The 13,408-nt window shown below is 47.3% G+C and overlaps 1 protein-coding gene across 2 annotated transcripts in view; it reads right to left on the bottom strand.

The window, feature by feature from the left end:
- The window catches only part of LOC125442741 (vascular endothelial growth factor receptor kdr-like), a 264,688-nt gene that overhangs the window by 95,452 nt on the left and 155,828 nt on the right, over window positions 1–13,408 (bottom strand). For both annotated transcript variants that reach the window (XM_048514384.1, XM_048514385.1), the window contains exon 11: window positions 10,706–10,826. In XM_048514384.1, coding sequence (XP_048370341.1) covers window positions 10,706–10,826 — 121 coding nt within the window. The remainder of the gene's footprint in view (window positions 1–10,705; window positions 10,827–13,408) is intronic.

The following is a 13,408-nucleotide window of genomic DNA, read 5'->3' as shown; positions in this document are numbered from 1 at the left end:
TCCACTCCCTTTACCTTCTGGTTGGGGCCACAGAATGTCACATACCACTCTAGGCTCACAGCAACCTAAAATGCCACCCAAACACCAGGGGTTTCCCTGCAACGTCTGCACAAGGACAGACCGTTTTTATTTTTTGCGGGGAGGGGGTTAATCCCCAATTTATTCTAAGTTTTCATATTTCTTTTGCAAAGCCAAGAGTCACCTCTATTTTGCAGACAGATATACCTGGGCTCCTTCCCCAAAGAGTTTTTTTTAAATCCATGTAGTGGGACACTTATCATTGTTGGATAGTTTGGATATTTGATTTGGCAAGAAGAAGAGTTTGGATTTATATCCTGCCTTTCTCTCCTATAAGGAGTCTCAAGGCGGCTTACAAAGTCCATTACCTTCCCCCCTCACAACAAACACCCTGTGAGGTAGGTGGGGCTGAGAGAGCTCAGAAGAACTGTGACTAGCCCAAGGTCACCCAGCAGGCTTCATGAGTAGCAGTGGAGGGGGGGGACTGGTTAACCCAATTAGATCTGGCTGCTCATCTGGGGGAGTGGGGAATCAAACCCTACCTTCACCATGCTTAACTACTACACCATGCAAATTGCTGCAATGCGACATCTTCCCATCTTTTTTGTACTTTAAGAACATAAGAACATAAGAACAAGCCAGCTGGATCAGACCAGAGTCCATCTAGTCCAGCTCTCTGCTACTCGCAGTGGCCCACCAGGTGCCTTTGGGAGCTCACATGCAGGAGGTGAAAGCAATGGCCTTCTGCTGCTGCTGCTGCTCCTGAACACCTGGTCTGTTAAGGCATTTGCAATCTCAGATCAAAGAGGATCAAGATTGGTAGCCAGAGATCGACTTCTCCTCCATCAATCTGTCCAAGCCCCTTTTAAAGCTATCCAGGTTAGTGGCCATCACCACCTCCTGTGGCAGCATATTCCAAACACCAATCACACGTTGTGTGAAGAAGTGTTTCCTTTTATTAGTCCTAATTCTTCCCCCCAGCATTTTCAATGAATGCCCCCTGGTTCTAGTATTGTGAGAAAGAGAGAAAAATGTCTCTCTGTCAACATTTTCTATCCCATGCATAATTTTATAGACTTTAATACCCATCAACCCTGCCTGAGCACTTTCTCTTTGCTGACTTCTCAGCAACCAAAAGAACACAGCAGAATCTTTTCAACCCTGATTGCTACAAAATGTAATTTTCCCATCATATCAAGGCAACATGCATAGAGATCAGTCGTCAGCTCTGGACACGTGAGTTTCACGGGCGCCTCCGTCTCATCCTGGGACAAAGAATGTCAACTTCTGCAGCCAGATTTAGAACGCCTTTTTGTTCAAGTCTGAATTCTGAGTGATTTGATTTTTTAATGACAAATCTATTTTTATCTATTGCATGGTGTAGCCTTATACATTTGAATTTCTCTACTTAGCTCCATGCTTCAGTGCTGTGCTGCATGACAATGACGAACTGAGATGGAGAATTTTAAGGCACAACCCAAGTGCCAATGAAGCAGAAAGAAGAACAGGCATTAATTACTGGCATTCATTTGGAGTAGTGGCAGGGGACTGAAAAAAAATCCCCCAAATGTAATTTAGGCCCTTTCCACACGGCCACAATTGGGGGGTGCGTCGGTGTACATGACGCCGATGCACCCCCCCCGGACCATTCACACGAACGGTCCCGTAGGGGCGGGGAAGACGGCGCAGCCTGCACGGAGGCTGCACCGTTGCCCGAACGCCTTCCCTTCCCTCCGACCTTCCGGCACGTCGCTCAGGCCAGGGGACATGCCCCCCTGCCCTGCTTGACAGCTCTGGAGTCGCGGGGGGGGGGGGCGTGTCCCCAGGCCTGGGCGACGCACCAGTAGGTCGGAGGGAAGGGAAGCATTCAGGAAAGGAAAACAGCAGCTTCACGCCGCTTGGGTGTTGCAAGGCCGCCGTTGCTGTGATGCAGCGGCAGCGGCCATGCAAACCCCTTCCCAGGGACGCTGTTTTTAGCGTCCCTGGGTTGCTGTATTCCGTCCGTGCAGAAACAGCCTCAGAGAGAATTAGCAGCAAATGCTCAGGTTATGAAGCTTAGCCCGAGCACTGGCCTGGAAAGGAATACATAAAGGCATACCTCCTGAAGTCTTGGGCAAAGTGATTTGGGCAAATTTTCATCTGCAGTATGACAAAGAATTGTCAACAGTGTGAGTGTCAAGAGAGGGGAGAAGGAGAGTTTGGCCCACACAAGGCAAATAACTCATTCCAGTGATCTCCACTGTAAATGCTGCAGGCCAGCTACAAGCTGAGTGAGCCTATTTTATTTATAACGTTGATATGCAGGAAGCGAACGGGACAGAAACGCCCGAGGTTGGGGAAATGACAAGGTAGAAAATGTCCAGATGTTCTGCACTTGGAAGAAGGAGGATGTCCGTAGAGATCTGAAGTCGTTCCTTTCCTCTCTAGATCTCTCCTGCCTCACCCTAAGCCTTGGTTACTTTCACACTTTCAAGCAATAACATGATTCATGAACTGATGAAGAATGGAGGATACACAGCTGAGGTGTGATCAAGGAAGCCCCCTGTTTAAATTTTGCCTCTGACATAAATTCACTGAGCAATGTTTTATTTATATTTTTATCTTGTGGGGAATGGTCAAACTCCACCCCATTTGATCTCTTCATGTTTTATCTTCCAGTTGCTTTTTGGCCTGTTAGACAATGGCTAGTTAAGGTGGGATTGAATACAGGCCTGTCTTGTCTTGATCAAATCCTGCACTATGAGTGCAAAAACTCATTGCTGTGCCCAGAAATGCCTTAAGTGGTAGTTGGTTGAAATTTAGAGCCTCATATCCCAGTCTAAAAAATGAATATTCAAACACAGCTAACCAGTCATTTACTTAAAACAACGGGAAATGGCAAAGGAACTAGTTGCTGGTGTCACTTAGAGATTGCTTTCAAAAGGTGTAACCTGATCAATAGCTAAAGCTTTTACTAAGCTGCGATTAGTTAGATTAGAACTCGATTCACACACACAGAAGGAACGACTTTCTTTTAACAGTTTTAGAAGGCAATTTTATCTATACGTTGTTTGCTAGGGTGCGAGTGTATATATTCACACTGTTTGCTATGTGTTCGACTGTTCGTGCATGTATTCTTTTTCTAAGAATGGAAATGTTTGTTTTACATTTTACTCCCCCCTTTTCTATGCAAGCATATATATGTGTGCTCTGTTTTTATACTAGCTGATTACCCTCAGCCAGTTCTGTCCTGCCCTTGCCCCTCTCTGCTGCAAAAGTCATGCCGGAAGTGGTCTTGCTTTCCACGGGGAAAGTGAGAAGCCTGGGTGGGGCAAGAGGAAGCACATCAGGACAAGAAATATGGCCCCAACAGGCTTCCTCTCTCAGCACATTGCATGGAGGAAGCGTGTTGGGGCAAGATTTGTACCTTGAGGTGCTCCAGGACATGGTAGCTGCCCCTTGGGTAATCGGCCACAGTAATGACCCACTTGGCTGGCATGCCTGGTGCATTAAACAATTACCGACTGGCTGCAATTAGCTTCAAGTCCACTAGCACCTTAAAAACTAATAAGATTTTGGAGGTTTGAGCTTTTAAGAGCTCAGTTCGTCATAACTGACAAAATGAGCGTTGACCCTCAAAGGCTTATACCCACCCACCCCCCACCCCAATCTTGGTCTCTAAGGGATCTTACTGATCTACAGCAGACCAACATGACTACTTTGTTGAGTTGTGATTGTTATGTCTAAACCAGTGGTGGCGAACCTATGGTATGCATGCCAGAGGTGGCACTCAGAGCCCTCTCTGTGGGCATGCGCACACAGAGTTTGTCATGTGGGGGGTGGGAAATCGCCCCCTACACACACATCTAGGCTGGCCTGGGCCGCTGGGCACGACATGCGCACTGCGGTGAGCAAGGAGGACTTGGCTGGCATGCCTGGTGCCTGTGCTCCAGGTGGCTTCTGCCCAAGTGGGGGCAGAGGCAGAGGTGGCAGAGATGCTGGATAGGCACAGCGAAGCGCATGCAGGACTTGATGGCTAGAGCAGGCTGGCCCCTGCTCGAGTGGGTGGGGCGGAGGTGCTGGAGCAGCACAGGGCAGAGCGGCAGGTACATGCAAGAGGATCTGCCATGGTGACTCCCAACGGGTGTGCCCCCATCCCCCATTGTTTCCAATGGGAGCTAGTAGGAGATGGGAGCTACACCTTTGAGGGTACATAACTTTGGACCTCCTGAACAATCTTCACCAAACCTGGGTGGTATCATCAGGAGAGTCTCCTAAGGATATCCTGAAAGTTTGGTGCTGCTAGCTTAACAATTGCACCCCTGGGAGCAGGAACCCCCCAAATTTCCCCAGATTCTCCTTTTAAATCCACCCCATTCGGCATGGATTTAAAGGGAGAATCTGAGGTCCTCAGTTTAAACATCGAAAGTGATGCTGTTTCAGAGTGGGGGAGAATCCACCCCAAAACAGCATCACTATCAATGTTGTTTAAACTGGGGAGCCCAGATTCGACCTTTCAGGTGGATTTAAAAGAAGAATCTGGGCTCCCTAGTTTAAACACCATTGAAAGTGATTGGGGGTGGATTCCAGCATCACTTTCAATGTTGTTTAAGCTAGGGTACAGCCTGACAGAATGTCTGAATCACCACTGAGACCAAGCTTTTCCAGTGCAGTCAGCTCACACAATCACTTGCCAGGCGTGAAGTCAGGGGTATGCTGCGCATGTGTGAAATCCTATGTTTTGAGACCAATCAGTTTAAATCCTCTTGTGCAAATCTCCTGGTTGCGAGACCAAGCACGCTTGTTTTGAAAGGTTACGGGGGAGGGATGCAGGAGAAGAGGCGCCTTAGTCATCTGCCCCAAAGGAAGGCTCTCCTGCCTGTCACGTGTGGACAGAATATTATGCCTTTTTCTTTAAGAGCTGGGATTTCAACCATAATCTGGGGAAGGCAAAGAAGCAGGAGGGGGAAAGCTCTGAAAAACGATCTCCCCGCCAAGCACCACGGAGCAGTAAACAGGAGCCGGTGAAAACCGACAGCACTGACGTAACGGCCCATCGCCCTCATTTGTACCGAGGCAGCGTTGCTGAGGGAGCAAATGGGGGTGGGTGGGAAATTTTTTCAGCTTTTGGGAGCCTCCAGGGCTGCAGCGGAGGGTATTTGTGGGAAGGCTGAATTAGCAAGATCACACCAGCCTTGTTCAATTAGACCCCAAATCTGTCAAGTGAGTGGTGATGAGAAAATGTGGTTTTACGTTGAGAGACGCAAGTAAGTGACTGTGGGAAATGTATCCATTCACACAAATAAAAAGGAGGAAAAAATAACTTGGGCCCTGGGGGAGACTTCCTAAATCTGACGGCAATATTGCGGCCTCCCATACATCAAGCCCATAATGAACACAGTTTTGGAGAATAGCTGCACATATTGGCAGTAAAACAGCCACACAACATGGATGGAAAAGCTGAGGGCAGAAAGAAAAGAAGATCTATTCTGAGATGGATTGACTCTATAAAGAAAGCCACAGCGTGTCAGGACCATGCCTGTCAGTGCCCAGATGTCTTGCTGTGTGGGAATTGCAAACGTTTTCCTGTAAATGCTTTCCTGTTTCCCCCTTCCCTTCCTGGCGACCTCCTGGCACCAGCTCATCTGCAAGAAGGTGTGAACGGTTCCCAGGTTCTTTGAAGCTTTGTAGTGCAAATGTTGTAGAAACTGTAAGGGACATTTGGTGTGGGGCGAAACGGGGTGGGGTGGGGTTGATGGGTTTATAGGTCCTGGATCTGAGCTCTCTAGCTCAGATCCTGCTTTCTAGTTACTCTACGCATTGCAAGAAATAAACTGCTTTAGGACTTTCCTACGGTCTCTGTTATTTTCACGTCCGAGAGTCTGACAGTGCTCAGTTTGCAAGACCTGAGCCAGGCTTTTAATGATATGTTCTGGAGGACATCAATCCATATGGTCACCATGAGTCAGAAGCAACTTCATGGCACTTAACACACACACACACACACACACACACACACACACACACACACACACACACACACACACACACACACACACACACACACACACACACACACACACACAGCATCTTGGAGGCCAACAGAAGTAGTGTGGCATGAGCTTTTGAGAGTCCGTCTCTGCCCCTGCAGGAACGAGATCTTGGGTCTAGGGAAGTATCACAACCAGGAACAGAAGAACCGTGTATCTGGATGAGCACTTATCAGAATTAGTACCATTTTTTGATCGTGAGGGACAATATATGCACAATCTGCACCATCATTCTGAAATGGTGGGCAACTGATGCACGAAGCGTATGCCGGAGGTTGAGGAAAATTCCTTTCCTGGGCAAATTCTGAGTTGTGCAATTCTTGGTCTGGTACAATAGACTTAAAGCACTAAGGAAAGATTATCCTGTCTGTGCCAATGCCAGCATCATAACTCAGTCCGCTGAAATCAGGATGTCAGAGCCACCCAACGTTTTTATTGTCTCATCTGGCTAGCCAAACATCAATAAAATTCCTTGGTGGGAGAGGGTTTGGTCTGTTTCCAGAACGTTCTATTTCTGGTGGGAATTATCCGCAGACTATAAGATTTTCACCAGAGTGTGGTTTATAAAATTATATTGTATTATCTAAAAGCTTCATTATGGTAGGTGTGGGAGGAGGGTTGTTGTCACAAATGGGACCTGGCAGGGACAGTTTTGAAATTCCAGGCTGAGATGGTTTCCTTTTATTAACAAGAATAAATCTTAATGGAGAGATACTGTTATCAAAAAGACCCTTCAGAAAGCTTTTTTAATCAGCAAGCTCAAGAGGAACTGAAAATGTTATTTATAAAAGGGAACAATTTATCCACATGTTTCTAATTATGGGTTGGAGAAGAAAGATCTAGCATGTTAATCCATCAAGTGTATGTGCTGAGGAAAAGTGGGGCAGGAAGAGTTCAGCTACATTAAAATCCAGTCCAACTCCTTTGGGACTTCGCAATGCGGGACTTCTTCTGTACTTGTGCTTTTGCAGCTCACCTGAGCATATGAAATTCCTTGCATGTAGGTTATGTGCAAAGAGAAGCATGCTTTCCTATGATCCCTTCCGCACATGCAGAATAATGCACTTTCAATCCATTTTCAATGCACTTTGAAGCTGGATTTTACTGTGCGGAATAGCAAAATCCACTTGCAAACAATTGTGAAAGTGGATTGAAATTGCATTGTTCTGCACGTGCGGAAGGGGCCCAATTTAACGGATCATGTAACAAAGAAATATTTACATGTTAAATAAGCTGCTGGTTCACATACAAATGCAGAATGGTACCCAGTATGGAAACCTGTCCACTGCCACTGCTTTTAAAATACTTTAAACTGTCATTATTTGAATCTAGAGGCGGGGCAAAGGGGAACTGCACCTGGGGCGGGCGCGCCCTGCGTCCTTGCCACAGCCCTGCCCAGGAATGCCCCACCCCTGGAATGCCTGGCCACGCCCCCATCGTGCCCCACCCAGCCCCATTGGCGCTACGCCACAGTTTGAATCCCACCACCATCGGAACCTGTTACTAAAATTTTTGAATCCCACCTTTGTGTCAGAGGTGGGGGCCAGGCTCTTTCCTGTTTGCTAGGATAATCTTGCCACAGCTAATGTGGAGATCTGCTACCCCCAAGACTAGCTCAAGGTCACCCAGCAGGCTTCATGTGGAGAAGCAGGGGCACAAATCTGGCTCACCAGGTGACAGGTTGCCCCTCATGGGGAGGAGTGGGGCATTGAACCCACTTATGGAGATTAAAGTCTGCTGCTCTTAACCACTACACTACGCTTCATCATTTGCTGGGTCCTTACCAAAGCAAGCACTGGAGTTTGGCTCAAAAGTCTGAACTGCTTGCCACTGGCGTAATTCCCATTGGGCAAGGTGGGCAGCTGCCCAGGGCATCACCTTGTGGGGGGCATCAAAATGCTGGGTTCGTTTTTGGGTATTTTAGTGGTTTTCCATTTTTGCCCTGCAGGGGGTGCAGTTTTTAGGATAGCGACACCAAAATTTCAGCGTATCACCGGGAGACTGTCCTTATGCTACCCCCCAAGTTTGGTGAGGTTTGGTTCAGGGAGTCCAAAGTTATGGGCTCCCAAAGGGGGTGCCCCATCCCCCATTGTTTCCAATGGGAGCTAATAGGAGATGGGGGCTACACCTTTGGGGGTCCATAACTTTATTGAACCAAACTGCATAACCTATGAGAACATCATTAGAACAGTCTCCTGATGAAACCCTGAGGGTTTTGAAACTGTGCCTTCAGAAATGTGCCCCCCACAGCCTGCAACCCCCATTGACAGCAATGCAGAAAACTCAATGCAGACAAAAGATTGCAGGCAAATTTCTAGGATGTTCCTGCAGGGGGTGCATTTTTTGGATGTATCGACACCAAAATTTCAGGCTACCCTCTGGAGATGATGGCACCCCCAAAGTTTGGTGCAGTTTGGTTCCAGGGGTCCCAAAAGTTATGGATTTACCAAACTGTAGCCAACCCATCTCCTATTGGCCAAACCCATTACGAAACAATGGGGGATGGGGCACCCAACTTGGGAGTCCATGCTTTGGGCTCCTTGAATGAACCCTCACTGGAAACCTGGGGAGTAGCATGGAGACAGTCTCCCTAAGATATGCTGACATTTTACGGTGCTTTGATATGATGCACAACAATGCACCCCCTGCAGGCACCAATGTCCTGGTGCAAAAAAAATTTGGTCGTGGTGGAGTGGCCGCCCATGGAGGGGGGGGGGGGGCATCCAACTCAGGTTTTGCCCAAAGCTACAGTTTGCCCAGGGCTGCCTCGTTACATCCCTGCTGCTTGCCCCACATTGGAGGAGAGGATTGACAGTTAGCCAGGTATACTTACTCAATTGTTTTAAAAATTGTATAGCCACTTTTCTGCCTTGCGGAACAAAAGACAGCTTCCCATGTAAACAAAACAGTATCGTCTGCAATGTCAAACTAAACTAGTCAAATTCAGTCCTGAATAAAACTCTCTTCAACGGCCTCCTGAAGACTGAAAGGGGAGGGGCAGGTGCACCTTGCGGGGGGAGTTGTTCCACAATCAAGGGGCTGCCCCCCCCCCAAAAGGCCCTCTTTTGTGTGCCCACCAGACGAGCTTCTCTGATTGATGGAACAGTCTGGAAGACCCCTCCCTCTGATCTCAATTCCCAGGCAGGGACATTAGGAAATACTCTGAACCAAGGGATGCTGAACTTCAGGGTCATTCCCATCTTATATGCATCTCTTGTCACCTTTAGGAAAAATTGGTCTGTTCTGTAAGGCTGTTGCCTGAGGGGATGGTTTTACAACCTGGCCCTGTTGCCCACTGTTTTGGGGTGTTTCTGGATGCCCTCCTTTCAATGGAGGCGCAGATAACCCACCTCAGCGCACAGCGTTTTTCCATCTACGCCAAGGACGGCGGCTAGCTCCGTATCTCTCCCGATCTGACCTAGCCACGGCGATCCATGCAGTGGTCACCTCCATGCTAGATTACTGTAATTAGCTCTACCCTGGCCTGCCCTTTAGCTGTGAGCAGCTAAAGCTGGGCATCGGGATAAAACGACGGTTGGCATTTTTCATATCATTGCTATTGCTGGAATGCTGTGGGGTTAAAGCTTATTCTTATTAGCTATCCTACCAGAGCGTGGTTCAGGTGAGTGGGTGGGTGGATGAGGGAAAGAATACACAAGCCACTCGGAAATTAAACTGTGTTTTTCTCACCTTGCTTTCTTCCTGTGGAACAGAATGGTAAGCTGCAGTACTGCAGTCAAAGCAGGGAACCAACTGAAGGGTGACATTATCCTTGGCCCTTTCCCCACTTACCTTTGTGAGCCCTTTGCTGTGTGCTGCTCCCAGCGCCCTTTGCAAGAGCACCAGGGATGCCGCGCGCTGAGGGGGCGCGACAGCGACAGCGTCAGGGTGGCTGCTCTCCTCAAGCAGCGTGGGGCTTAAGGTAAGTGGGGAAAGGCCCCTTCTGAAGTCGGCAAAGTGAGCACTCAGCCTGTGGGGAGTTACATGAAGAAGACTGGGGAAGGCAATGGCAAACCACCCAGTAAACACTGTCTGCCTAGTCACTCTTATAACTCACTAATGCCCCAGTGCTCTGAAGATGCCAGCCACAGATGCAGGCGAAACGTCAGGCGAAAATGCTACCAGAAAACGGCCATACAGCCTGGAAACCACACAACAGCCCAGACTTCGGTGCTTGCCTTTACCTTTTTTTCTTCCATGGAAACAAAGTGTTTTTACAAAATGCTGACAGTGGGGACAAACTGGAAACAATTCACATTCCGGAGACAGCACAAAGGAGGCACAGTGGTTGGAAACAGGACAATCAGGGCAGAAAAGAGTCCCCGAAGACTGCAAAGCATTTTGATGAGATAAGAGAGCACATTTATTGGATTCCCTTGGGATGAGTGTGCCGCCCTGGCTGAGCCCTTTCTATGCACTTTCTCAAGCTCAGCACCCAAAAGGCATTTGGAGTCATGCAACTCCAAAGAGCCTGGAAAAGGACAAAATGACATCATTGCCACCGTCTAGAATTCTGATCAACAGAGAAGGTTTGAATGTGATCCCAGGGTGAAAAAATCCCAAGCATGTCAAAGATTTGAACTCAAAGGAAACTGGTCCCTGGGAAGCTCCAGAAGAGCACGGCGAAGCGCATGAGGTCAGAATTCCCAGCAACATACCTTGTCCTTATCACCTTGCCGGACATTCCTTTCCTCTATGTTCTTGATTGTATTGGCTCGGGACATGGTTTCGTGGCCAGTGATTTGGTTCACCACAGTTCTTTGTCCCTGTTCTCTGCATCTGAAAATTAAAACAAGTAACCTGAAATTGACAGACTCACAACTTCACATACACGCTACAGGGGTCAGTGCTATCAGTCACAGACCAGGAAAGGGATTTGGGCGTCTTAGTTGATAGTTCCATGGGAATGTCAACTCAATGCATGGCAGCTGTGAAAAAGGCAAACTCTATGCTGGGGATCATTAGGAAAGGAGTTGATAATAAAACTGCAAAGATTGTCATGCCCTTATATAAAGCAGTGGTGCGACCGCACTTGGAGTACTGTGTCCAGTTCTGGTCGCCGCATCTCAAAAAGGATATTGAGGAGATAGAAAAAGTGCAGAGAAGGGCAACAAAGATGATTGAGGGACTGGAGCACCTTCCCTATGAGGAGAGGCTGCAGCGTTTGGGACTCTTTAGTTTGGAGAGGAGGCGGCTGAGGGGGGATATGATTGAAGTCTATAAAATTATGCATGGGGTAGAAAATGTTGACAGAGAGAAATTTTTCTCTCTTTCTCACAATACTAGAACCAGGGGGCATTCATTGAAAATGCTGGGGGGAAGAATTAGGACTAATAAAAGGAAACACTTATTCACGCAACGTGTGATTGGTGTCTGGAATATGCTGCCACAGGAGGTGGTGATGGCCACTAACCTGGATAGCTTTAAAAGGGGCTTGGACAGATTTATGGAGGAGAAGTCGATCTATGGCTACCAATCTTGATCCTCCTTGATCTGAGATTGCAAATGCCTTAACAGTCCAGGTGCTCGGGAGCAACAGCCGCAGAAGGCCATTGCTTTCACATCCTGCATGTGAGCTCCCAAAGGCACCTGGTGGGCCACTGCGAGTAGCAGAGAGCTGGACTAGATGGACTCTGGTCTGATCCAGCCGGCTTGTTCTTATGTTCTTATGTTCTTAACTCGGCATCCTTCATTTGTTCATCTGCTTCTTTTGATGCTCACCTTTCTTACAGAGGCCTCTTTAAAAGCCTTTTTTGGAGCAGGGTCCTTGAGCATGCTCCAAGTTTTTAGGGAGGTTTTCAAGGTGGCCCTTGCAGGCCAGCAGGACCAGCCTCAGGATTTTAGGGACTCAGAAGCCAAGCGCCCTTTGTGGGTCCGCTTAAGGTGGAAGAAGCTGGGCATGCAAACATGTACATGTCTCAAGAATACTAGCTGACTTTCTGTCCTGCACTGTGTGAAGGAAAATGGCAACTCTCAGGCAACAGGGATTTCATGACACCTTTCCCCCGATTCTTTTAACTAGAAAGGTTGCGGACTGAACTTGTGACCTTCTGCATGTCACGTGGAGTCTCTAACACCGAGCCACACCTCCTACCCAATTTACAAGGTATAGGAACTATGGGTATTTTCTGGTTTCTGGCAGTGGTGGGATCCAAACATTTTATTAACAGGTTCCGATGGTGGTGGGATTCAAAAAGTGGTGCTGCCACACACACGCACCTCCAGGCCCTATTGGGCAGGGAGGCTGCTTTAGTAACCCCTTCTCGGCACTCAGAAAAAATTGGTAACCACTTCTAGAGTAGTGGTGAGAACTGGTTGGATCCCACCTCTGGTTTCTGGGCCTGGGAAATTACTCTATTTTGTTCATATTGTTCCCTTTGTGGGATATGCTACCCTCCTAGAGAGGGATCTGGCCTCTCCTTCCTTCTTTCTGGGGAGATTTTAATGAACTGGGTATAGGACGCCTACCATTGTTATGTGGATCGCTGTTTTTAAATAGATTTTATTGGGTTTTAGCTAATGTGTTGATTGTTATGTGGTCACTATTGTGAACCTCTATTTATTGTATATATATGAACGTTGTGAACCGCCCAGAGCCCCTTGGGGATGGGGCGGTCTATAAATTGAAACAAACAAACAAACAAACAAATTGTCAAAAATGTGTTTCAATGAGTGTTCCAAACTTATATTCTTTAGGGTTTAAATCTCAAAAACGTGGAATGGATGCAGCTTGTTAGGGTTAGATTTGTGAGGTGTTCTCATTGCTGCAGCTGTTGCGAATTCACTGCACGCCTTCCCCCCCAATTTCTTGCCTCAGTCCTCCAGTAGTGGCCACCGCCCCCCCCCCAGCCCCCAGGCCACGGGAACTTGCTCAATTTTTTAAAAATTGGCAACTGAATATATACCACTATAACAATATGTGTAAGGGGTTATTTAAATTTGCAGCATCCAATAAAAAAGTCTTTAGCTTCTTCCATTGCAAATATGTGCCTTTCCCCTTATACCTCTGCAATTGAAGGGGCTGCATACACACCACTAAATAATAATAATAATAATAATAATAATGATGATGATGATGATAATGATAATGATAATGATAATGATAATGATGATGATGATGATGATGATGATGATGATGATGATGATGATGATAATAATAATAATAATAATAATAATAATAATAATAATAATAATAATAATACCCAGAAGTTCATGGAAACTGTTACACATTTGTAGTAATGCACTGCTGACCCAGCAGCACCGTGGTAGAACGTTGGGACGCCAACGGACCTACGGCCTTGCTGGTCGCACCGCACCCCCACTCCTCATCCCCCTATGAGTCCACTTGGTCATGAATCATG

This window comes from Sphaerodactylus townsendi, linkage group LG13, assembly GCF_021028975.2.
Source record: "Sphaerodactylus townsendi isolate TG3544 linkage group LG13, MPM_Stown_v2.3, whole genome shotgun sequence".
NCBI lineage: Eukaryota > Metazoa > Chordata > Lepidosauria > Squamata > Sphaerodactylidae > Sphaerodactylus > Sphaerodactylus townsendi.
The sequence above is the reverse complement of the archived record's forward strand: the minus strand, read 5'-3'. Positions and strand labels throughout refer to the sequence as shown.